The following is a 23,765-nucleotide window of genomic DNA, read 5'->3' on the forward strand; positions in this document are numbered from 1 at the left end:
GTGTGTACCATACGCAGTACGAGTTTGCTTTATTTTTTCGATAATTCATCCGATAACTTTTTTATCGAGAATAATCGAAAAATCGGAATTGTTTTTTCAGCCTAATTTGAACACTTTTAAACCTGGAGACTTCAAATTTGCGTTGTATATAGAGTTAATGGACACAAAGATTTTGTAATTTACAGATTTGGGATACCACGCCCCCTTCGCCCCCAATTATTAAAAAACGCATTTCAAGTACTAGAGACTTGTGCTTTGGAATGTACACACATATTCACCATATGCTTACGCTCTGAAAGTTTCATTAAGATTGTATGCCTACAAAAGAAATTATTCAACAAATAAATTCTCATAATATTGCCCACACTGCAGTGCAGCCCAAGCGCAGCCGCTGCTTACTGCGCAGTTAGCAGAGCGCAGGCTTGTGCGTGCGTGTGGATGCATGTATATGTATGTGTGCATAAAAATGCAGAATGATTAGAATATCAGCTTAGAGGGTTCAGGGTATCTCCTAGTCGAGCAGTCTCGACTAGAGCCTTCTTACTTGTTATACCCTGAACCCATTGAAAATGGGTAATCAGGGTATAATGGTTTTGTGAAAAAGTATGTAACGGGCAGAAGGAGGCGTGGCAGACCCCATAAAGTATATATATCCTTGATCAGCGCGACGAGCTGAGTTGATATAGCCCTGTCCGTCTGTCCGTCCGTCCGTCCGTCCGTCCGTCCGTCCGTCCGTCCGTCCGTCCGTCCGTCCGTATGAGTGCGTCGATCTCAGAAGTTATAAGAGCTAGAGAGCTGAAATTTGGTATGCATACTCGTGTGTACCATACGCAGTACGAGTTTGCTTTATTTTTTCGATAATTCATCCGATAACTTTTTTATCGAGAATAATCGAAAAATCGGCATTGTTTTTTCAGCCTAATTTGAACATGTTTAGACCTGGAGTCTTCAAATTTGCGTTGTATATAAAGTTAATCAATACAAAGATTTTGTAATTTACAGATTTTGGATACCACGCCCCCTTTTCCCCCAATTTGTAAAAAACGCATTTCAAGTACTAGAGACTTGTGCTTTGGAATGTACACACATATTCATCATATAATTACACTCTTAAAGTTTCATTAAGATCTTATGTCTACAAAAGAAATTATTCAACAAATAATTTCTCATAATATTGCCCACAAAGCAGCGCAGCCCAAGCGCAGTCGCTGCTTACTGCGCAGTTAGCAGAGCGTAGGCTTATGCGTGCGTGTGAATGCATGTGTATGTATGTGTGCATAAAAATGCAGAATTATTAGAATATCAGCTTAGAGGGTTCAGGGTATCTCCTAGTCGAGCAGTCTCGACTAGAGCCTTCTTACTTGTTTTGTTCTCTTTTTATACCCTGAACCCATTGAAAATGGGAAATCAGGGTATAATGGTTTTGTGAAAAAGTATGTAACGGGCAGAAGGAGGCGTGGCAGACCCCACAAAGTATATATATTCTTGATCAGCGCGATGAGCTGAGTCGATATAGCCCTGTCCGTCTGTCCGTCCGTCCGTCCGTCCGTATGAGTGCGTCGATCTCAGAAGTTATAAGAGCTAGAGAGCTGAAATTTTGCATGCATACTCGTGTGTACCATACGCAGTACGAGTTTGCTTTATTTTTTCGATAAATCGTCCGATAACTTTTTTATCGAGAATAATCGAAAAATTGATTTTGTTTTTTTAGCCTAATTTGAACACTTTTAGACCTGGAGTCTTCAAATTTGCGTTGTATATAAAGACAATCGATACAAAGATTTTGTCATTTACAGATTTTAGATACCACGCCCCCTTTCCCCCCAATTTACAAAAAACGCATTTCAAGTACTAGAGACTTGTGCTTTGGAATGTACACACATATTAACCATATGATTACGTTCTAAAAGTTTCATTAAGATCGTATGTCTACAAAAGAAATTATTCAACAAAGAAATTCTCATAATATTGCCCACACTGCAGCGCAGCCCAAGCGCAGTCGCTGCTTACTGCGCAGTTAGCAGAGCACGGGCTTATGCGTGCGTGTGGATGCATGTGCATAAAAGAAGTGCAGAATGATTAGAATATCAGCTTAGAGGGTTCAGGGTATCTCCTAGTCGAGCAGTCTCGACTGGAGCCTTCTTACTTGTTTTTTTTGGGGATTTTCTTTTGGTGTCCTCATTTTTTTTCGGGTGCATTCTCATTGTGCCACACCCCCAATGGGGGCCATCGAAGCTCATGTTTATTTCAGTAGGTCATTGGGTTTGCTTTCAATTGATGGCCTTTAAGGCAAGTCTGTTCCATTATGAAACTGAACCATTGATTCGTTCGCTTAAAGTTTGCGCTTACAGCATGCGAACGGGTATATTGGTTTCGGGCAGCGATTGAATATCCATATCATGTATATGGGAAATTTATATTGTATTTCATATTGTATTTAATTTCAGCTAACCTCTTCAATGGTTTATTTTTGCCTTGTGAACGAGTATTAAGCTGTCGACGATGGGCGAATGTTGGCAGTACAATTGAATATAGTTTCAACATGTGTGTGTGTGTGTGTGTGTGTGTATTGGACTTAACTTGCTTGCATGCGTTTCAAAAAATGTATTGTCGCTTCTTCAGTAGCTGGGACTCAACCCGAGGCTTTGTTTGCGAGCAGCTTCCTGACGAAACGCTGCCATGTACATAGCTCAAAGTATCTGTGTGTGTGCGTGTGCGTATGCGTGTGTGTGTTGCCAAGCAAATGCAAATGCAAGTGCTTATTTACACTTAGACGTCGTTCTGATGCACTCTAACACAATCAGCCGCAGCAGCAATCGGCCATGGCCGCTGCCTTTGACCTCTGCCAGCATGATGGCGACATATATTGGGGGCCAGCAGTAGCAGCAGCAACAACAACAACAACAACAACAACAACAACTCTGTCATGTCGTTCACTATTTGGGGGCCGGCGCTGCACTGCGAGTGACCGCAGGGCCCCAACCGCCAGGCACTTTGATTGGGCGAACAGCCAGCCGGACATCCGGTCAACTAATCATATTTCCGTCCGAGGCTTTGGGCCGAGCGAGACTTTGGCTTCGTCGCTGGCCCTTTCGATTGCTCTGGCGGTCGCTTTGTACAATTTTGTTAAGTCAATCAGCCTAAAAGGCCACTCGTTGCTTTTCAAGCGCTTCCACTCTTTGTCCACTTGTCGCTCTGTCCTCGTTGAGCTTCTATTGGCGACCAGTTGCATGACGAAAATGAATATCAAACACTATTGGAATTGGCTGTATTAACTGGCCAATGAACAATCAACTGAACGTATTTAGACGTGTTTCGATCTTACTAAACATGGCCGAAAACTAAGCTCAAGTCTAATTAGAAATTATTCGTAGACAAGTTAAATTTTAATTTTTTATAGACCTTTAGAAAGAGACAAGGATATAATAATAATAATAATAATAATAATAATAATAATAATAATAATAATAATAATAATAATAATAATATTTATTATAATTATCTTTATTATTATTATTATTATTATTACTATTATTATTATTATTATTATTATTTTATCTGAATATACAGCAGAATACGATTATAACGCCGCTCAAGGCACCGTCGTTATACCCGGAACACGCTATGAAGCTTGCTCATACATATATGTTTTTTCTAGAGACCGTTATAACCGGATTCGACTGCATACAGCTTAGTCCAAAAATCGAAATTATTCGTAGAGAGACTGAATTTTAATTTTGTATAGACCTCCGGAAAGTGCCAAAGATACCCATTATTATTATTAATATTATACTCTAAATATCCCTAGTCCACTTTCTCCATTTTGAAGCTTGTTAGGCAAACGTTTGCTCAGATTGGGAAAGCCCTGAGACAATTAACGCGCAGCGAAGGCATTTTCTGTATTCTCACACACACACACACCAACACACACTCACACACTCACACACTTGTATGTCGCCTTCATAGAGGAATTTTATTATCTGTGTCAGCTGCTCCGCAAGTAAGCATTGCATACTTCACTCGGGGACATATGTTATAATGTCGGCTTATTTCTTATTTTGTTGCGGCGGGCTGAGCTCAAATCCCAAAGGAGAAAGTTTTTTTTATGAAATAGAAAAATATTTTATAACGATGACAATATGTTTTGTGTGTGTGTGTGTGTGTGTGTGTGTGTGTGTGTGTGTGTGTGTGTGTGTGTGCTTGGAGAGATGGCTTCGAATCGTGAAGGAGACAAAAAGCATACATAGCTCTTAAGCTTACACTTTTATCTACAATATGCATCAGTACATTGGATGTGCATGTCTACGTGTGCGTGCGTGTGTGGGTGTGTGTGTATATGCTTGAATGTGCGCTAGAGCGGCTCTGTAAGGACGTCAGGGCATCTGCCTGTCGGTAAGTATCGAGCAGTGCAATCCCTGATATGAAATCTCGTTCAATCACTAGTCTGCCTCTCTCTCTCTCTCTCCCTACCTCACCCACTTGCCTTTCTCGCCCCACTACAAATATTTGTACAGGTGTGTAATTAATATAGCCCTTTTCACTGCTTGTACAATACTCAATCGAATGGACTTTTTATTATTTACAAGCAAATTTGAGTCTTCATTTTGGATTGCCCTTTGATTTCTTTCTTTGATTTCAAGCCTTCAGAAGTATTTAAAAAGGAACCCAATATCGAGGCAGATCTTTGATACAGCTGCATGTAATCAAATAAAATAATACTGTCTAGGAGATACCCCGCACACAATACAGAGCTGATAATCCAAACACAGCACACACACATTCAACCATACACACACACCTGCACATGAGCTTCAATATGGGAAATTACGTTTTGAGTAAAGTTTATTCTAGTTTATCTTTCACAATCAAATAACGACCATGACATTTCTTTATTTGCCTCAACTGTTTAGAATACCCAGAGCTGCCCATTTAATAGATTCCACGGTATAAAAGTAAATTTGAACCTTTTTCAAGATTCACTTTGACTTCATTTCCGTCGGTTACACTCGTTCATTAATTAATTCACTGAACCCTTTTCATTCTATAATAGCAATCAATTACTGCCTTATGATATTTTGTTAAATCAATCAATGTTTGTTTATCAATGAATCCTTTTCTTAGGTGAACTTTTCCCAATAAGCATGATTCTAATTAGGAATTGACCAACTGAAGCTTGCAGGTGAAATTCGCGCTCAAATTTATTTAAACTAAGATGTTACACAATTCATAAATTTGTCATTCCTTCGTGGTTTCCACAGATCTTCCAGATGTCCGCACTCGCTCGTTAATCACTCGATGGAATTTCCGCCTCACTCAGTTTCTTTCTGCTAGTGGACGCTTTTTTCATAATCAATCCGATTTATTAATAAATTTCAGTACGTATTATGGCGCTTCTCTGTGTCTCCCTCTCCCGCTCCCACGCTCTCTTTCTCGCTCTCTCGCTGACTTGAAATTTAAATATTTTCCGCTGATAAGTTCGTCGATTTTGTTATTTGGCTTTATTATTGTGGCTGCTAATTAATATAATATATGTATATGTGTACATGTATATATAAAACTTCTTACGATTTACCGAACCAATGGCGACTACCTGTCTGGGCAATAGCCCCTCAGATGGCCAATTAGGCCACGGGCGCTTTAATTAAATGAATACATATTTCAAATGTAATAATTTCTCAGTTTCTTCAGCACACTGCAGGCCTACAGACATATTAAATGTGTATATAAATTTATATATGTGTATATAAATTGTATTCCTTAAGCCACTAAAACTGGACTTTTTGATTGGCCAAAAACAGCCCAGAGCTAGCTGTTAATTAATATTTATAATAATTGTGCATTAAGCTCACTGAAATTAATGAATAATGAATGAATTATTAAGCTGCTGACTCAATCTAGTCTGATTAACTTTCAATTTGGATTGAATACAGACTCGAGACTGCAGCCATATCATATTTCAAGTACCTAAATATATCCCTAACTTGTATTATTTATAACTAACTGAAGCGCTGTTTGAAAAGAAAAATAAAATTCGCTTGAGCACGTTAAAACATATCAAATGGAGTATCAACATTTCATGGAAATCCCTTGAGTAACTCAAAAGTTATTTACGTACCGACAATTAGCACCAAGTAAGGGTATTTTTACTATTCACACACACACACACTAACACAGATAGACACCCCTTTAAGGGCGTGAGCTCTCTATGGATATCTATAAATAGAATTCTATTGTACTTATGTCAGTTGCTATTTTAGTTTTGCATTTCTCACTTCAATTCAAAGTGTTTCCTTGGTGCAAGGCGGTGGCTCGAGTGTCATTCAATTGTGGGAGACTAAAGCTCGTATCCTGAAGGCAAACTGCATTTCCCTTAGCAAGATAAAGCATTTTATTATTATTATTATGATATTGATTGTGCAGAGTGGAGCTTAAATCTGGCTGAACGAATGCATCTTCATTTCATTTGCCTCAGATTTTGTGTAAGTACCGTATACACTCATAAGCCAGAGTTCGGGGCATAATTCAGTTGTGGTAAATGTAATATGGTATATATAGTAATATAGTAATAGACAGGGTTAAAGTCGCTTTTTAGTGGGGAGTCTCGAACTAGAGCAGTCTTAGTTATAAGTCTTAGTCTTAGTATAAGTCTATATATACCCTCCTAAGATAGATGTACCCAGTGTTTAGGGTATCTTTCCTAGTAAAGCACTCCCCAAGGGTTAATTACTATTTCCCATGGAAATGATTCAGCAATAATCTGATGTTACAGGCCTGATACAGTGCGGATCAAATGAAACTGTTGAGATACACACAGCTCAACACTACTATGATATATGTCCCCGACATTCATGAGAAGAACAAGAACAACAAAAGAATGTCAGAGCTGTTAAGTAGTATCAGAAGTACGTCGAGGTTGTTGTTCAAAGTTCGATCAACTGGAAACACGACCGCGCATTATGTATTTCACCTGTCCGTTAATTATAATCAGCAACTAGATAATTATCATTCAGCTCTCAGGCTAATGGAGCCCCAGCTCCAGACCGAGACCCGGTTCAAATGCCCAGAGGTGAACGTAGTCCGTGTAAAGATATCAGAACACATGTAGCATTCGCTGCACTCAGCATCTCGATTTGTCATCAAAACTCTCGCTTTGAACATTAAATCTTAATTAATGCATATCCCCGACATGCGACTGCATAAATATGCATCGTTAAATTTGCAGCAGTTTCAATAAACCTTTTTTTGTAACCCGCAACTCCAAGTGGAAAATGTTTCCGAAAAGGGTAGCTTGATTTGATGCAAATATATGTATGTGGGGAACAGATGTCGGCATATGGCATATCAGATTATATTTTATTATCGAGACAGAGGTCGAGGCTAAAAAATCTAAATATCTTTACATTTAGTTATGTATTCTTATTCCTTGTTTATTATTATTCCTTCTGCATCTCATCTTGTATTTTTAATAACAAACGGAAGTAAATTTTTACTTGATATTTCCAGCATCATTTGCCGAGAATCTATTTGTGATGACCTATTTTATTAAATAAAAAAAAAAAAAAAACTTAATTCTTGGATTTTAATGTACGCAAATATTCAAATTTAATCTTCATGCTCTGAAAAAAACGTAAAAAACATTGAACTCGAATCCAAGTTGAGACTTTAACAGGGATCGAAAAATTTGCTGCATAAGTAGTAAGCAGAGAGAGAGAGAGTCTGAGAGAACATACATAAGTACAATTTGGCCTGTGGTCAGGGTATCATCTAGTCAAGCACTCCCCACTGGCTGAAGCCATATGCTTAATTCCTGAATCGAAAGAAACTATTCAGATATATATATATAACTATATATACTAGAATAGCTGATCCCGAAATCGTGATGCGCTGGAGTTAAGGTATATACTAGTCGAGCAGCCCTACTTGCTTTATGCACAGGCTAATCACATACATATGTGCTATTACCATTAAGAACATAGAACTAGAATCTCTATCCAGAGAGGAGGAGAGAGAGAGCAAGTAAGTGAATGAGTTAAGGTATATGCTAGTCGGGCAGTGCTACTTGCTTTCTGCACAGGTTAGCCGTATTCTCACTATGAAACAAATATTCAGAGGGATTTCAATTACCATAAAAGCACAGAAATAGAATTCCTCTCCAAAAGAAGAGAGAGAGAGAGAGAGAGAGAGCTGCTTTGTAAGCGCAAAAGTTAAGGTATATGCTAGTCGAGCAACCCCACTTGCTTTATGCACATGCTAACCATATTCATGCCATGAAATAAATGTTAAAAGTATTTACCATTAGCCTGATAAAGTTTTTTAAACGTTTATCGTATCGTATGGAAAAGCAATTTGATTCGAAACAAATATAAATTTGCAAGCATAAAAAAGGCTTTGATTGAATGGGCTGAGAAAAACTTGTTTACAGATATATTGTGGTATATACATACAGACATATTTGCATATATGCAAGTATTTGTTTGCTGACATCTATTATGCGGCATATTATTGAAATTATGAGTTTGATTAATTTTACAATTTACACACATTGTTTGCCAATTGCTGGACTGAGGCTCGCTTTGCATTGTTGTTGGTATTCAAATTGGCTCTTTCTGCGCGTTTGCCCTTGGCACAAAAATCGAATATTAATTTTGTATTATATTATATTAACTACTGATTAATTGTGCCATTTTTTATAAATATAGATTTATATATATTTACTTGTGTGAGATATCAACAAATTATATGCAAAGAGTAAATAAAAATTGATTTGTCAAACGAAAGGTAAAAAGTCAATAAAACAAAATGCAAATAATTCCTTGAAAGCGAGCTAAAAGCAAACAATCAAAATTTAAAAAAAAAAAAATTTTTAATTCTTTATAAAATATTATAGTATATATACGAATGAATATACATATAAAGTATATGTATGTATGTATGTATGACACTTCATCTGGTTGCAGGCTTTGGAGTTCATTGAGTTAGAGATTCTGCGCGCCTTTATCAATATTCAAATCAATTCAAATGGATTCAACGCTGCACAGACACTCATATTTATTTAGTTTCTCCGCTCGAGTGCATTCAGGGCCAGGTCACACGGCGTCTGGGTGTGTGAGTGTGAATGTGATTGTGTGTGGGTGTGGGTGTGGGGCCGCGCAAGTTCAAGGCATTTCAAGTGCGCCGAAAAAAATAAAAAATGAAAACAACAACAAAAAATAGCGTAAGAAATTTCTTAGCGGCTAAGAAGTCAGCGCCGTGCCGCCTCTTATCTTATCAAAATATCAGTTGGAAAAAAAAAGTAAAGTCAACGAAACGAGCGCCAAATTCTATTTATACAGCAGAGAGAGAGAGAGAGGGAGAGAGTGAGAGAGAGAGAGCAGAGTTGGGAGGTAATAATGTGCGAGAGAGAGAGAGAGAGAGAGAGCAACCTTGATCCTGATCAAGTTGCAGTCAAATATGTTGCTAAGCCCAGCTCTGGCTATGCTCACGATTTGCTCTCTCTCTCCCACACTCTTTCTCTCTCGATCGCTCACCCGTTGTCTTTGAATCTGTGTGCCTATCTATTCTATCTATCTATCTGTCTCACCTGGCCCGGCCTTATCAGTCCAACCGATAAGCTGACTGAGCCTGCATTTTGTTGTTGCTGTCAGCTGTTTCGTGCAGCCAGCAGCAACAACAACAGCACCCAACAGCATCGACATCGACGTTCCATTGCCGCCGTCGTCGTCGCCGTCAGCGTCGCCGTCAGCGTCGCCGTCGCCGTCGTCGTCGTCGTCGTCGTCTGCGACGCTTTGTCAGTTCGGCACAGAACAAAATTCAAATCAGTTCCCGTCGCGTCAACGGCAACGTCGAGAGTTGCGAACGTCGAGCGCCCGTTGAACCTTTTTTTTTGTTGTTGCTGCTGCTGTTGTTGTTGTTGTTGCTGCTTATACTCTGGCTCATTGTTGTTGTGCGCGTATGTGCTTGTGTGTGTGTGGGTTTATATTAACAATAAATCAAAGCAAAGCCAAATCAAATACAATTCACAACCAAATATATATAATTATACCCGAATTTTCGCGCAGTGTATATCGATACAATTTTTATGCCAACTTTAAATTTACAATGCAAAAATTCTGAGCGAGAAAATAAAAACAAAAACAATTGTTGTTGTTGTCGCATTTGATTTTTGTTTTTTTGTGCAAATTCATCCGGAACACACAAAAAAAAAATAAATATGCTGGCCTTATATTTATGGCATTTTCTAGGTATGTACTAGCATTAAACAAAAACAAAAACAACAATCTTTTTGTTGTTGTTGCTGCTGCATCGTCTGCCGTCGCAGACGCCACCCGCATTCGCGAATTGCAGGGCATGCGTCAGTCGGGCACATTTTCATTTTTCACCACGATCTAAGCATATCGAATTATTAGAAATCGAACTGAGACTAAACCGACAAGTCTAGACGTAACGGCAACAAAACTCGGCGAAAATTCAAATCCAATTCGCAAAACTTTGAGAGAGAAATAAAATAATAAGAAGAAGAAGAAGCACAAAACGGATATTAAACAGCAACTGTAAGGCAAAAGCAAAATGATAAAAAGAAAATAAATAAATAAATGTCTGAAAGAAAAACAAAAATTGATATAGATATAGATATCTATATATCTATATATATATTGATACAGATATAGCTATATATATCTATATGTGTGTAGGTATTTTAGTGCGGGTGCGAGTGTGTCTGCCTCTGTCTCTGTCTCGGTCTCTGTCTCTGTGTGTGTGTAATTATTCGCGGTCAAAGTTTTAATGTAAATATTATTATTTGCCAAAGTTGCTATTTTTATCTCAGCTTATTAGCAGCCCCCAATGAAGCGCGCCTCGAAAACTTGAATCAACTTTTTTTTTATGATTCAGTTAGCGAGTGCCCAACGAATTTTTCAACGTGTGCTCGAAAAACAATCTCTCTCTCTCTCTCTCTCTCTCTCTCTCTCTCTCTCTCTGTCTCATTGTCTCTGCTTCAACGAGTCGTATACGTAATTTGATTAAGTTTAGACTTGAGCAAATTTGTTGCATTCGCATTTTTTGCTCACTCTTTGGGCTGCTGCTGCTGCTGCTGCTGCGATAAGATAGGCAACAAAAACAACAACAAATCGTATTTCAAATCAGTATCATAATCAGAATCAAAATCAAATTTAAAATCCGCCCTTGTCGCGTGACTCGCTGGGCGATTTGTTGGCTTTGCTTTTGTTTGTGTTACCTTATTTTATATATTGCTGTTGTTGTTGTTGTTGTTGCTGGTTTTGTTTTTTTTTATCTATTCGCGAATTGGCAACAAGTCTTTGAAGAATGCTTTTGCACTTTGCTGCGCTCACATGGCGTATGCGCAATGTCGCCGCACTTGTTGCTCGCTGCGCTGCTGGCGCCGCGTCCGCACGCAGATTAAGCTGACAAACGGACAGCCAGCGAAAGGCGAAAGGCGAAGAGTGTGAGTGAGACAGACAGGCGAAACGGAACGGAACGGGCAATGCGACAATTGGTTAAACACCGACTGAACCGAACACTGACCCAGTTGACAACACACAAGGCAAATGGCAAATGGCAAATGTCAAAGGCACGTCCTCGAATGCGTCCTTGTTTTCTCATCTCGCATAGCACTGCATACTTGGCGGCGCCATTCACACGCCCAAGCACACACACACACACACACACACATACACAAACATATAGATGACATTTTGGCCAAGTCAAGAGCAGTCCGCTAATTAATCTGTATTCATTTCTTCTCTGATTCCATTTCCATTTCCATTTTGTTTCGCTTCTCTTTGGCAGTCGCGTCGACAGTCGGTCAGCTTCACAGCAATGCCGCCGGGCGTTCTAGTCAACGATAGCCGGGCCAATTCCACCGATGACATACAAATCGCCCTGGCGCCCCACATTCAAACCTATCTAAGTCAAACAGGACGCCGGCACTCCTGCTGCAGCGTCATGCTGCCGGTGGCCTTCGAGCGAGCCGCTGCCAAATCGTGGCTGGATCCCAAATTCGATTCGCCCGTCCTCGAGGAGCAGTTCCAGGCCAGCGTCTTTCCGCACATACGCATGCGATACAGGTGAGTGCATTCACGGCAATCAATCGCTAGTCCATAGCTCTCATACTCGCTTGAGCAAGTGAGACGAGTATATTGGTTGATGGACAGTCTAATTCAAAATTTCAAATACATATAAACTACATACATATACATATATTATAATGTAAAACGAATACATTTGCATGCAAAATTCATTAAACTCTGTATGGGTTTTGATGGCTCTTAAATCTTAAATATTTCAGATCTTATATAAATATCAAGATTTTAAAATTATATTTATTTTGGGGTATATATGTTTTAGAAATTAACTAATTACCCAGCTCTATATATAGACTTAGTGATAATCAAGAAAAATAATCGAAAGACAAAAAAAATTTGTATTTGTAATTTAGCAGTTTTTGTAGCGTGAACCAGTATTGCGGCAGTCAGTCATGCCCGACTAAATCAATTTATTAGCTTGTGCGAACTGAATTTAAATTTGCATCGATTGTTGCTAAAAATAGGCTGCAAACTATTTAAACGTTTAAAGTTTGCCCTAATTCATGGCTGTGTTTGACTAGAAGTTGCCCTCTAAGCGATACCCTGTACGAAACTGACATTAAATATGTATATATGTATATGTATGCATGTATACTATTTACATATGTATATATATTTTATTTAAAGCACTTATTTTGCGCCTATGTAAAGTTCTTTATACTGGGTATCTAATAGTCGGACAGTCACTCTATTGCTCACATTGTACAAATTTCGATTTCCATAATAATCATTGTTGCCAATAATAAAATATGAGATAATACTATAATTTAATATAATATAATATAAATAAATAATGCTATATATTGTATAATAATAATAATAGAATATAAGATATGTAATATCATAACTTAATATATTATAATAGAAATGCATAAATATTTATTTATAAGAGTAATAATAGAATATATGATAACACACATCACATCACATCACATAAGACCTCTAACATTGTAGCTATCAATAAATCTTTTTGAAGACTGCCCTTCTGTTTTGCCAAAAGAAATATAAAAACAATTTCAGCTCTAGTTATCATTATATAGATGGCCCCATCAAGTAGAGATTTAACAGCTGAAACTCAGCTTGTCCGATTTTTGTCAATTGTGAGCTTGCACAAAACGGGAATACCCCAAACGTGTTACTTCACTCTACACAAATTGAACTTTCGCACGTGAACGCAATCAACGCGACGCCCAAAAGGGCATCCAGCGGAGACGCGATAGAGTGAGAGAGAGAGAGAGAGAGAGAGAAGTCTTTACGTTGGCAAATTAGCTGAAAATGGTGGCTTGGCGTGCGCCTTGGCCTGCAGCTGGCTGAATGGCTCAGTGGCCAAAGGGCTGGCTGGGCTTCCATTGCAGGTCAATGCCAGTGCCATGTGCACAGCTTGGCGCAGGCGAATCGATTGTAGCAGGCGCCCGGTTTGAGTTTTGACTGATATTACAGTCAGAACTCGCCCCAGTGCCGTTTATCCGATTAGGAAACTAAAAACAATCAGAAAATTCAAATTCAATAAATCAATCGAATTAAATTCTCCGTTTGTCGTTTTGGCCATGTCGCTGATACTTCTAGCCACGTTCACAGCCATTGTGATAGTGCGCATCTGCAACGAGGGCTCCAGCAAAATGGACCGCTTGCTCCTCGAGAATCTCTGGCTCTTTGTGCTCTTCCGCCTGCTCAACGAGCTGCACTTCGTCGCCGGCCTGCGCCGCTACCTGTGGCGCTGCCTCAGCAAACCGCGCCAGCGCCGCGTCGTCCTGGTCGCCCTCAGCGTTGTGCTGGCGATCGTCTTCGACGACAGCAGCAGCTCCAGCACCAGCACCAGCACCAGACAGAGCGGCTCGATGGCCTGGCTGAGCACCGAGCAGCAGCAGCGTCGCATCGATTGCCAGAACCAGGAAGACGCCTTCATTGTACAGAAGCAAACCAATGCCACCCAATCGAACGTTCCAATCATCGAGTATCCATGGAGCAACTGACCGACCAGGCAGGCCACAGCTTGAATAGAGCCCCGCACGCATTACCCACGTTCATGATCATCTGTTGACTATGTGCTAATTACATTAGTTCATCGTGTTTATTACAAAGTATTCACTAATTGCTTCAAGACCGGCAAGGCCTTCTAAATTACTTCTTTCAATAATGGAGAGGACTTTGAGATTTACATACATGCTTGTGTATATTATGAATGATCTATAGAAAACAAATGGATTAAATATATATTTTTCTAGCTCAGTTCGCCGCTCTAAACGTTCTTTAATCTACGTTCTATTTTCTTATAGAGCATTTAAAAAATCGCAAATCATTTCATATTTAAAAGAATCCTTAGCTACGCAAGACAATTCGAGAAGTAGTGCATTATTAACTTCTAATTACAAAGTTGAAAAGTTGTTCCAAATTTTGTTACTACTGAAAGCGGATTTCTGTTTTAAATTTTGATGTGACCGAAATAAACGCGGTAATAGTTGAAGGTCCTGATATAAGCAGTTAAAATTAACTGGCGGCTAGTTAACACTTTGTCCAGGCAAACGGTTCTGTTGATGAGCCAAAAATACCCTAAGCAGATTCTACGTATGAAATTAGGGTATAAGAGCTAATACTACGTCTAGAGTATAGACTAACAAAAGAGCTGGAGATGAATAGAAACTCTACATATGGGATAAATCAACAATCGATAAATATCGATATTGAACTGGAACTATTAAATGAACAAAGTTCGACTACAAAATCTGAAAATAGAATTAATATTACTATTATTATTTATCAGCATTGTTATTGTTATGATCATTATTATTATTATAATATGAATAGGCCAGAATCTCTTCCCTGTTATTTTACGAGTCGAGTATCGTATATGAATGAATATAATAAAATAAATACTACCCACAGGAGTTTTCGCCGTGTAGGTGTATGAATAGGGTAGGAATCTAATGGACTTATAGGGTATTTCCTAGTTGAGCAGTTTCTTTATTTACAAACTTTAGAGCTGTTAGCGTTTTTGCCACCATTGCAGTTTGTGGCCATCAAATTGATGAGTTTTGGGATTACAGCGCTTTACGACCTTTCGTTTACAGCATTTGCACCCACCCAGGTGACAAGTTTAATACCTGCTCTACAATGACAGAATAGTAAACTTAAAATAGCATAAGCAAATGACCTACGATCTCGCTCTATGCATGCGATTGATGAGCGGGTCAACAAGTCCTAGCCCAAACATAAAACTTGGAAAAGTTTATAACCAATAACAATATCTGGGGAAGAAAACAAGAATCTAACAGGTTTCACCATTGAAGAAGTTTGGGAAAGTTCTTAGATATCAGTTGCATTCAGTTCATTGCATTTTACTGCATCGGATAAGCAAATCTCCTTATACTATATTTGCTATTATGATACTAAATATCTTTCCATAGTAAGTATTCAGTCGATTCCACAAAGGCAGCAATACGATACCAAACATTTAGGTTCCAGCAAATTCATGTTTATATTATAAATTAAATTTAACACTATTATCCTTGAATATTCCCGCAATAGAATGTTCTATAAATGACTATAACTAGATTATACTAAACTCTAAGAATCATACTTCCATTATATGATACATACTATACTATACTATATTTATTCAGATGTTGCCTCTCCTTATAACATACTCTCTCCCTCTCTCTCTCTCTCTTTCTCTCTCCCTCCCTTACAGATTCACATTGTCGTACATTTTACTCTGCTCTGTCGTTTGGTGTTTGTACTTCGTGATCGATGGTGGTTCGGTGGAGTTTTGGCGACCCATCTCCACGTCGTTCTCGATGATGTCACTGGTCACAATAATGGCCATGTGCTTCACGCACTGGAACCTCTACAAGGAGCACCGAGTGCTGACGTCGGCATTGACCGCGCTGATACTATGCAGCGCCTCGCTGGGATTTCTCACGTACACGGGCCGGGCGTTCAGTCCGCTGGGTCACTTTGCCATTTGCCTGGAGATCGTGCTGCTCATCTATACGGCGCTGCCCATGCCCTTGTGGCTGGGCGCCAGCATTGCCATCTGCTATTCGATAGCCTTCGAGCTGGTCTCCCACATGGTCATCGTGGTGAGTGCCGTGCATGGCGCCACGGTGGGGACAACGCCAACGGAGGCGGCCGGCGGCAGCGATCCCAACCACAAGATACTCATGCTCCGCATCATGGCGCATCTGAGTGTGCATCTAGTCGGCGTGCATGTGCTGATCATGAATCTGGTGCGCATGCGCGGCACCTTCATGAAGGTCGGACAGAATTTGCTGGTGCGACGCCAGCTGGAGATGGAGAAACAGCTCAAGGAGAAGATGATCCACTCGGTGATGCCGCCCAAGGTGGCCGACATGCTGCTCAACGAGGGCGGCAGCGGCGGTCTCGACCCGAACCAGCCACCCGAATCGCACTACATGCGTCCACGCGCCTCCCACGACGTCAAGTCCCTCTTCCGGCCCTTCCACATGCACAGCATGGATAACGTGAGCATTCTGTTCGCCGACATTGTGGGCTTCACTCGCATGTCCTCCACCAAGACGGCCGAGCAGCTGGTCGAGATCCTGAACGATCTCTTCGAGCGCTTCGATGACCTCTGCTCGCTCAGCGGCTGCGAGAAAATCTCCACCCTGGGCGATTGTTACTATTGTGTCTCGGGCTGCCCGGAGCCTCGAGCCGATCACGCCATCTGCTGCGTCGAAATGGGCCTCGGCATGATCGATGCGATGCGCTGCTTCGACGCCCAGCGCCACGAAGGCGTCAAGATGCGAGTGGGCGTACACACTGGCACCGTCCTCTGCGGCATTGTCGGCACGCGACGCGTCAAGTTCGACGTGTGGAGCAACGATGTTAGCCTGGCCAACAAGTGAGTAGCATGAAAACTCTAATCGGGATGCCCGACTTGAGTAGACCCTGAGCCTATATCATATATATATATTCCAGCAACTATATATACTCTAGCAACACCGTCATCTCACTGCCAGAGCAGCTAATTGCCAATCTAAACTAAATTAGCGACTGACTATTCAAATGTAATTCAATTGCAATTGTTTTTCGTAGAATACACTAGAAATCACGCATTCGAATGTATATGTGCACACGCATAGGAAAAATCTTGCATATAATCTACATATTCTATAGAAGATTTGACAGTTTAGAAAAAATACAAAATCATTCATACATTTGTTCTATTTACAACAGACCTTCGATTTAAAATACAGTAGAATTCGCTTATAACGGCTCCGCTTAGAGCGTCCGTACGGTATTCCGACGAATATTCTGGTCCCCAATCAAACGTATATGGTCATAGCGTCTTCCTTGAGCGTTATAAACGAATTCTGCTGTATAACAAAAATTACAGATTTATAAAACATACATGAAAAGTCTAGCTCTAACGATGTAGGATATCAGGAATCAGGTTCCAACGGCGCTCAAGGGATCGTCGTAATACCCGGGCGCTATAATCATATAAGTTTACACATATAAGTTTATCTGGGGACCGGAGTTTTCGTCGCAATTGCCATACGTCTATACGGACGTTATAAGCGGAGTCGTTATAGCCGGATTTGATCTGTTTTGGTAAAAGGCCTTTAATCGATATCTTCAAAACGGCAATAGTTATCAATCTCTTAAACAAATGTAAACAAAATATTTCAAGTCTCTAGTTCTAATTGGATCTGAGATCGGTCGACTCCGCTCGTCAGCCAGAGCTCCCATGCCTCCCATGCCTACTATTGCCTGTTACATACATTTAAATAAAGCCCTTATACCCCGATCTGCCATATTCGATAGGCTCATGATATTCAGTGAAAGATCTTAACTCTGTCCGCCAACTGAAACTCACATTTTTATTTTCGCCAGAATGGAGTCCTCGGGCAAGCCGGAACAGGTGCACATCTCGCAGGAGACATCGAGCTTCTTGGGCGACGCCTACTACCTGGAGGAGGGCGAGGAGGTGTTTGGTAAGAAGCAAAAGCCAAATTCCCATCGATGCAATGCAATGCTAATGCTTCTATTGCTGTCTCCCTTTCCGTTTCCGTTTCCGTTTGAATGCCAGGTCATCGCACCTATTTCGTGGTGGGCCGTCGCCGAGATGTGTCCCGTGCCAACAGCCTGAGTCCGAGCATGGCGGCTACAGCTGCGGGCGGCAGCTCCCTGCTGATGCCCGGATCGCAGGGCGCGTTCGCGTCGCTGTCGCAGAGCGCCACAAATATATCGGTGGTGCAGCCGCATGTGCCGCCCGCCTCGCCAGTGGGTCAGCTGTCCAACTCGCTGAAGTCGTCGCCCGTGCTGTCGATACGGCCACGCCTCACCTCGCTGAGCATGAAGCTGCGCAAGAAGTCGCAGGGACATTCGCATAGCCGCGACCGGGACCTGGAGCGGGGCATCATACATCCGGCGGCCGCTGGCATTCCGCCGGTGATAGTGGTGCGCGAACGGCCAAAGATTATCATCACCACCAAGTCGCTGCCGGGCAGCCTGGACTCCGATGAGCAGCCGCCATCGGAGGAGCAGCAACCACAGCAGACGACGGCACCGAACCAGCCGGACACACGCTCCAAGCTGAAGCTCAAGGTATGGAAAATGACCAGGCTTCTGAAGCTGACGGGTCGCCGGGACAAGGACAAGGACAAGGACAAGGACAGAGACAGGGATAAGGGCATTGGCGGCGAGAAGGAGCCAATACGTCCGCATTCCTATTCCTTGCCAGCGCCGGGCGACGAGACGGTTGCCTTCATTGACCCAGCATCGGGCGCAGCGACTGGCCAGAGCCAGCTGGGCAACGGCTGCGGCTACCAGCAGCTGCCGGTGCTCGTGGAGACGGCCTGCAGCACGCGGCTGAACAGCAACCAAATGCTGGACATACCCATGGGCCGGCCCGTGCTGCACCATGCAGCCACGACGACGGCCCTCTCCAGCAGCGCGATGCGCTCACCGGACGGCAACGCGGCGATGGCTGCCAGCGGCGGCAGCTGCTGCTCGCCGGGCCAGTACTCCATGTACGATGACATCATCGATGTGCGCTCCTACATTAGCCAATCGCGCAGCGACATCTCGCCGTTTGGCCGCACCGGCAGCTATCGCTCCCAGTGCGGCCGTCAGTCGTCTGGCCAGTCCGTCGGGCAGGCGTTGGAGCAGTCGCCGTTGCCGCGACCACGCGCCTCCACGCTGACTGCGTCCGGGCGAGCCCTAGGCACAGAGCCCAGCACCAGTGCCAATGCCAGTGCCAATGCCAATGCCAATGCCAATGCCAATGCCAATGCCAATGCCAATGGTAATGCGAGCTCCAGCGGCTGCTGCCTGCCAGCGCCCGGACCCAGCGCCTATTCGCATTCGCGCAACTCGAGCATCTGGCCAGACGGCCTGAGCATTTGCCCGTCGGCCACCTCGCGCAAGGACTCGGGCATCAAGAGCAACTCGCGCCGCAGCTCCATACAGCAGCAGATCTATGCGCTCAACCAGTCGGCCATTAGCCAGCATCGCGTCTCCGGCTACTTTACCAGCTCCACGTCGAGCATCTCGAATTTGGGCGAGGGTGGGGCATTGCCGTTCCCGTTGCCACCGCCGCCGCCGGCGGCTGCGGCCCTGGCCGCCCAGCAGTCCGCCCAGCTGATCGATCCGCTGGCCGCCTGCCTGCAGCAGCTGCGCAAGCAGTCCGACCTGCAGCTCATCCGCTGCGTGCGGGACAATGCGCGCTCGCAGCGCAGCTATTTGGTGAAGGCGCCGCTGCGTCGCATCAGCTTGTACTTTAAGTCGCGGCAGCTGGAGCGCGACTTTCGGTCGAAGGCGCATCGCTTTGGCACCGAGAACGAGACGGAGGGGCCGCCCACGCTGGCCACGCCCCGCTACAACACATACATCGACATATTTGTGGGCATCGCCGTCTACCTGTGCATATCCATCTCGCTGTTCCTGATGACCCAGAACACGGTGACGCCCAGCTTCCGGCTGTGGGTGACGCTCTTCTCCTGCTTCACCGCCATCCAGGTGTTTGCTCTGTTCCTGTTCACGCGCCAGATGTGCCGGCGTCACGGCACCCGCATGCGCTCCAAGTCCACTGCCAGCGAGGCCAACAGCGAGGCGGGGCCACCTCAGCCACAGCCGGAGCAGTTCGAATCGTGCGCGGATCGGATCTTTGAGGCCATATCCAGCTGGTATCCGTGGCACATCTGCTTAGCCATCCTGATGGCCATGCCCGTCGTCCTGATCATCGCCAACTTTCTGCTGCTCGATCTCACACAGCTGGAGGCCTTCGAGTATCACTATGGCTTCCTGATCTTCGTCTGCATCGTGCACTTCTGCAACTTCACGCAGCTCAACTGCTGGATGCGCAACGTGCTCGCGTTTCTGGCCGCGCTCTGCTTCATCGGCATCGCCGTCTCCCAGCTGACCGTCTACAACAGCAACCGGTCCGAGAACGAATCGGATGGCGAGCTCGAGTCGGAGCTGAACAGCAGTGCGGCTGCCTCGTACATCTTCGAGGAGATCAAGTGGTTCCGTGACTATCACGTGGAGATTTATCTGGACTTGCTGTTGATATTGATACTGGTGTGGTTTCTCAATCGCGAATTCGAGGTCGGCTATCGGCTGACCTTCTACGGCAATGCGGTGGCCAACCAGGACAAGGTACGCGTCCAGAACATGAAGAACCAGGCGGACATGCTGCTCCACAACATAATACCCAAGCACGTGGCCGAGCACCTCAAGAACACGGCCAAGTACTCGGAGAACCATCACAATATTGCCATCATCTTTGCCTCCATTGTCAACTTCAACGAGATGTACGACGAGAGCTATCTGGGCGGCAAGGAGTTCCTGCGCGTGCTCAACGAGCTGATCGGGGACTTTGATGAGCTGCTGTCGCATCCGAAGTTTCGTGCCGTGGAGAAGATCAAGACCATCGGCTCGACATTTATGGCGGCCAGCGGGCTGGATCCATCGCATCGTGGCACCGGCGACGAGCACATCCACACCCTCATGGAGTTCGCCATCGAGATGCAGCGCGTGGTCAATGAGTTTAACAAGGATCTGCTCGAGTTCAATCTGATCCTGCGCATTGGCATGAACATTGGGGACGTGACGGCCGGCGTCATTGGCACCAGCAAGCTCTACTATGACATTTGGGGCGATGCGGTCAATGTGGCGTCGCGCATGGACTCGACGGGTCTGCCCAATCGCATACAGGTGGGCAAGGACTGCCTGCCCTTCCTGACCGCCTGCTATGAGTTTGAGCCGCGCGGCAGCGTTTATGTCAAGGGCAAGGATCACATGGAGGTGTTCCTCTTTACCAGGCGCCGGCCGCATCTCGAGGAGCAGCCCCCAAACGCGCAGCTAAACGAACTGACCGATCCCGACGAGGTGGCGGTCGAAGCTACCGAGAAGCCACAGACTCTACCTAACGATATTCAGATTGTTATAAATGATGGGCTGCAGGAGCTGAACGATGCAAATGATGATGATGGGGACAAACAGGCGGAGCAGGAGCCGAAGGTGGAGGTGCCAGAGCAGAATGCTGACGACGACGGCGATAATGATGATGATGATGATGATGATGACGATGACGGCGACATGCATTCCAGCGAAACAACAACGCTGTTCAAGTCACAGGAGTCGTTGCATGGCTCGCATGCGAACGGAGGTGGCAGCCACTTCAATCCAGCGAACACAACCGAAGCTTGAGCTAGACAACTCATGTGAATTCAAATCACACTCAGACTTCAATTCGAACTCGAACTCGAACTCAACGCAACTCAATCTAAATGCACTTAGGCTTTGATCAACTCGACTCGACGAAATTCCTGGCTTGAAGCTTTTTGAGAAATGGTTTCAAAATTGCATTTATTATGTGTTGCAGTTGCCACAGCTGGACGGCACATCTGACATTGCTGGCTGGCTGGATGGATGGATGGATGGATGGATGGATGGATGATGACGAGTGGGCGGGGGGAAAGGAGACGTTGGGGGCGTGGGGAAGCGGATGAAACCGCACAATTTGTGATATGTAACTAATGTTGAATATGTATGATAAATCTGTTGGGGCACTTGAGCATGGATGTTACGCGATATTGTTATATGAAGAAGAAGAAGAAGAAGAGGATGAGGAAGAGGGAGCAGAAGAGAAATGTGCATTGTTGAGGTTACGTTGAATATAATACATATATGTATATTTATATATGCACAACATAGATCTGAAGCTAAAACCAACTCGTAGTATATGCCACAACATAGGGGCGTGGCAATGTGTACGTGTTTTACTTGTATTAGCCACTTATATATATATATATATTTATATATAAGGCAATGTTAACTGCAGACAGAACGACAGACATATTATATATGTATGTGTGGGGCGGTGTATGCGTATGCATGTATGTGTATAAGTGGTGTAACAAATTGTTTGTTTTTTTTTTTTTTTTTTTGCAACCTAAGTATGTACTTTAATATGGTAGCTTAATTTATATAACTTTATAATTGTAATGCCAATAACTAAGCAAATTACACACGCACACACACAAGCACATACACAACATTGAACTAATACGCATATGTGGCTTTAGATGTATTTAATGTTTCCTTAGATTTAAGGCATAGCAAATATGCAAATATGGCATATATTTATTAACGTGCATGTGGGTGGATGTGTGTGTGTGTGTGCGTATGCATATGTATAGTTTTATTATTAATATTGTATACATTATTTTTTTATATATGTATATGTAATTATTTTATTGCCGTAATATTTAAACTAAGAAATTGCATAGAACTAACCGATACAGCAGACTAGCTAATAAATGTTATAAACAGTTGAAACTTTTACATACATATATATATATATATATATATATATACATATATATACACACTTTTTTTTGCCGAGAGCTGGTAACAAACAATTGATGTTTGAATACATCGTATGTGTTGGTGTTGGTGTTGATATTGATGTTGTTGTTGCTGCTTGGCAGTTTAAAATGTTAATGTTGTTTTTATTCGGTGTATAGTTAACTTTTTGACGGGCAAGCTCAACAGCAAACATATATACATACATATATGAAGAGTACAAAAAAAAAAAAAAAAAACAAACACAACAAAGCTACATTACGCATATTTAGCTGATCTATTTGAAATGGCAGCAGCTGAAAAGTATGCTATGAAAATTTCAATGTAACTAAACTGCTTGCCAACTGCTTGTCAATTCCTTGTTAACTGCTTGCCCACAACAGCCAATCGCATGCACACCAACACAGATATGAGCGCGAAACACTAACCGTTACACGCATAAACTATTATTGTATTGGTTTTAATTTTGTGCAATGAAAACGAAACGAAATGTAACGAAACCAAACCAAAGTGAAACTGAAACAACTCCTTCGATTTTGTGTACTTTTTCTCTAAACTAAGATATTTACAAACAGATTAAATAAATAAATAAAAGCAAGACAAAAAAAAAAATGAAAAAAAAAAAACAAATATTATAAATGAAACAAATCAAGAAGCCGACGAAACGCTGTAACCTATGGACCCTCTTGTATTTTTATATGTATTGTGTATCAAGGGAAACAAAAGTATTTTCTACTTATTTATTAACTACTACTAAATACTGACTAAACTTAATATACACACATGCTTCACACACACACACTTACTAATGTACTAATGTACACGCAGAAA

At 42.7% G+C, this 23,765-nt stretch overlaps 1 protein-coding gene across 3 annotated transcripts in view; it reads left to right on the forward strand.

Moving 5' to 3' along the window:
* Positions 1-22,150, forward strand: part of LOC6583931 (adenylate cyclase type 9) — a 44,300-nt gene extending 22,150 nt beyond the window's left edge. Inside the window, exons 1-5 of one of the 3 annotated variants that reach the window (XM_002009555.4) lie at positions 10,224-10,241; positions 11,806-12,083; positions 15,790-16,962; positions 17,958-18,058; positions 18,154-22,150. In XM_002009555.4, coding sequence (XP_002009591.1) covers positions 11,836-12,083; positions 15,790-16,962; positions 17,958-18,058; positions 18,154-21,776 — 5,145 coding nt within the window. In that variant the 5' untranslated portion in view covers positions 10,224-10,241; positions 11,806-11,835 and the 3' untranslated portion in view covers positions 21,777-22,150. Of the gene's footprint in view, positions 1-10,223; positions 10,242-11,805; positions 12,084-15,789; positions 16,963-17,656; positions 17,676-17,957; positions 18,059-18,153 lie in introns of those variants that run through there. The other 2 variants (XM_015161460.3, XM_044008296.1) reach the window with 2 other exon arrangements.
* Positions 22,151-23,765: the final 1,615 nt, after the last annotated feature.

This window comes from Drosophila mojavensis, unplaced genomic scaffold, assembly GCF_018153725.1.
Source record: "Drosophila mojavensis isolate 15081-1352.22 unplaced genomic scaffold, ASM1815372v1 contig_136, whole genome shotgun sequence".
Taxonomy (NCBI): Eukaryota; Metazoa; Arthropoda; class Insecta; order Diptera; family Drosophilidae; genus Drosophila; species Drosophila mojavensis.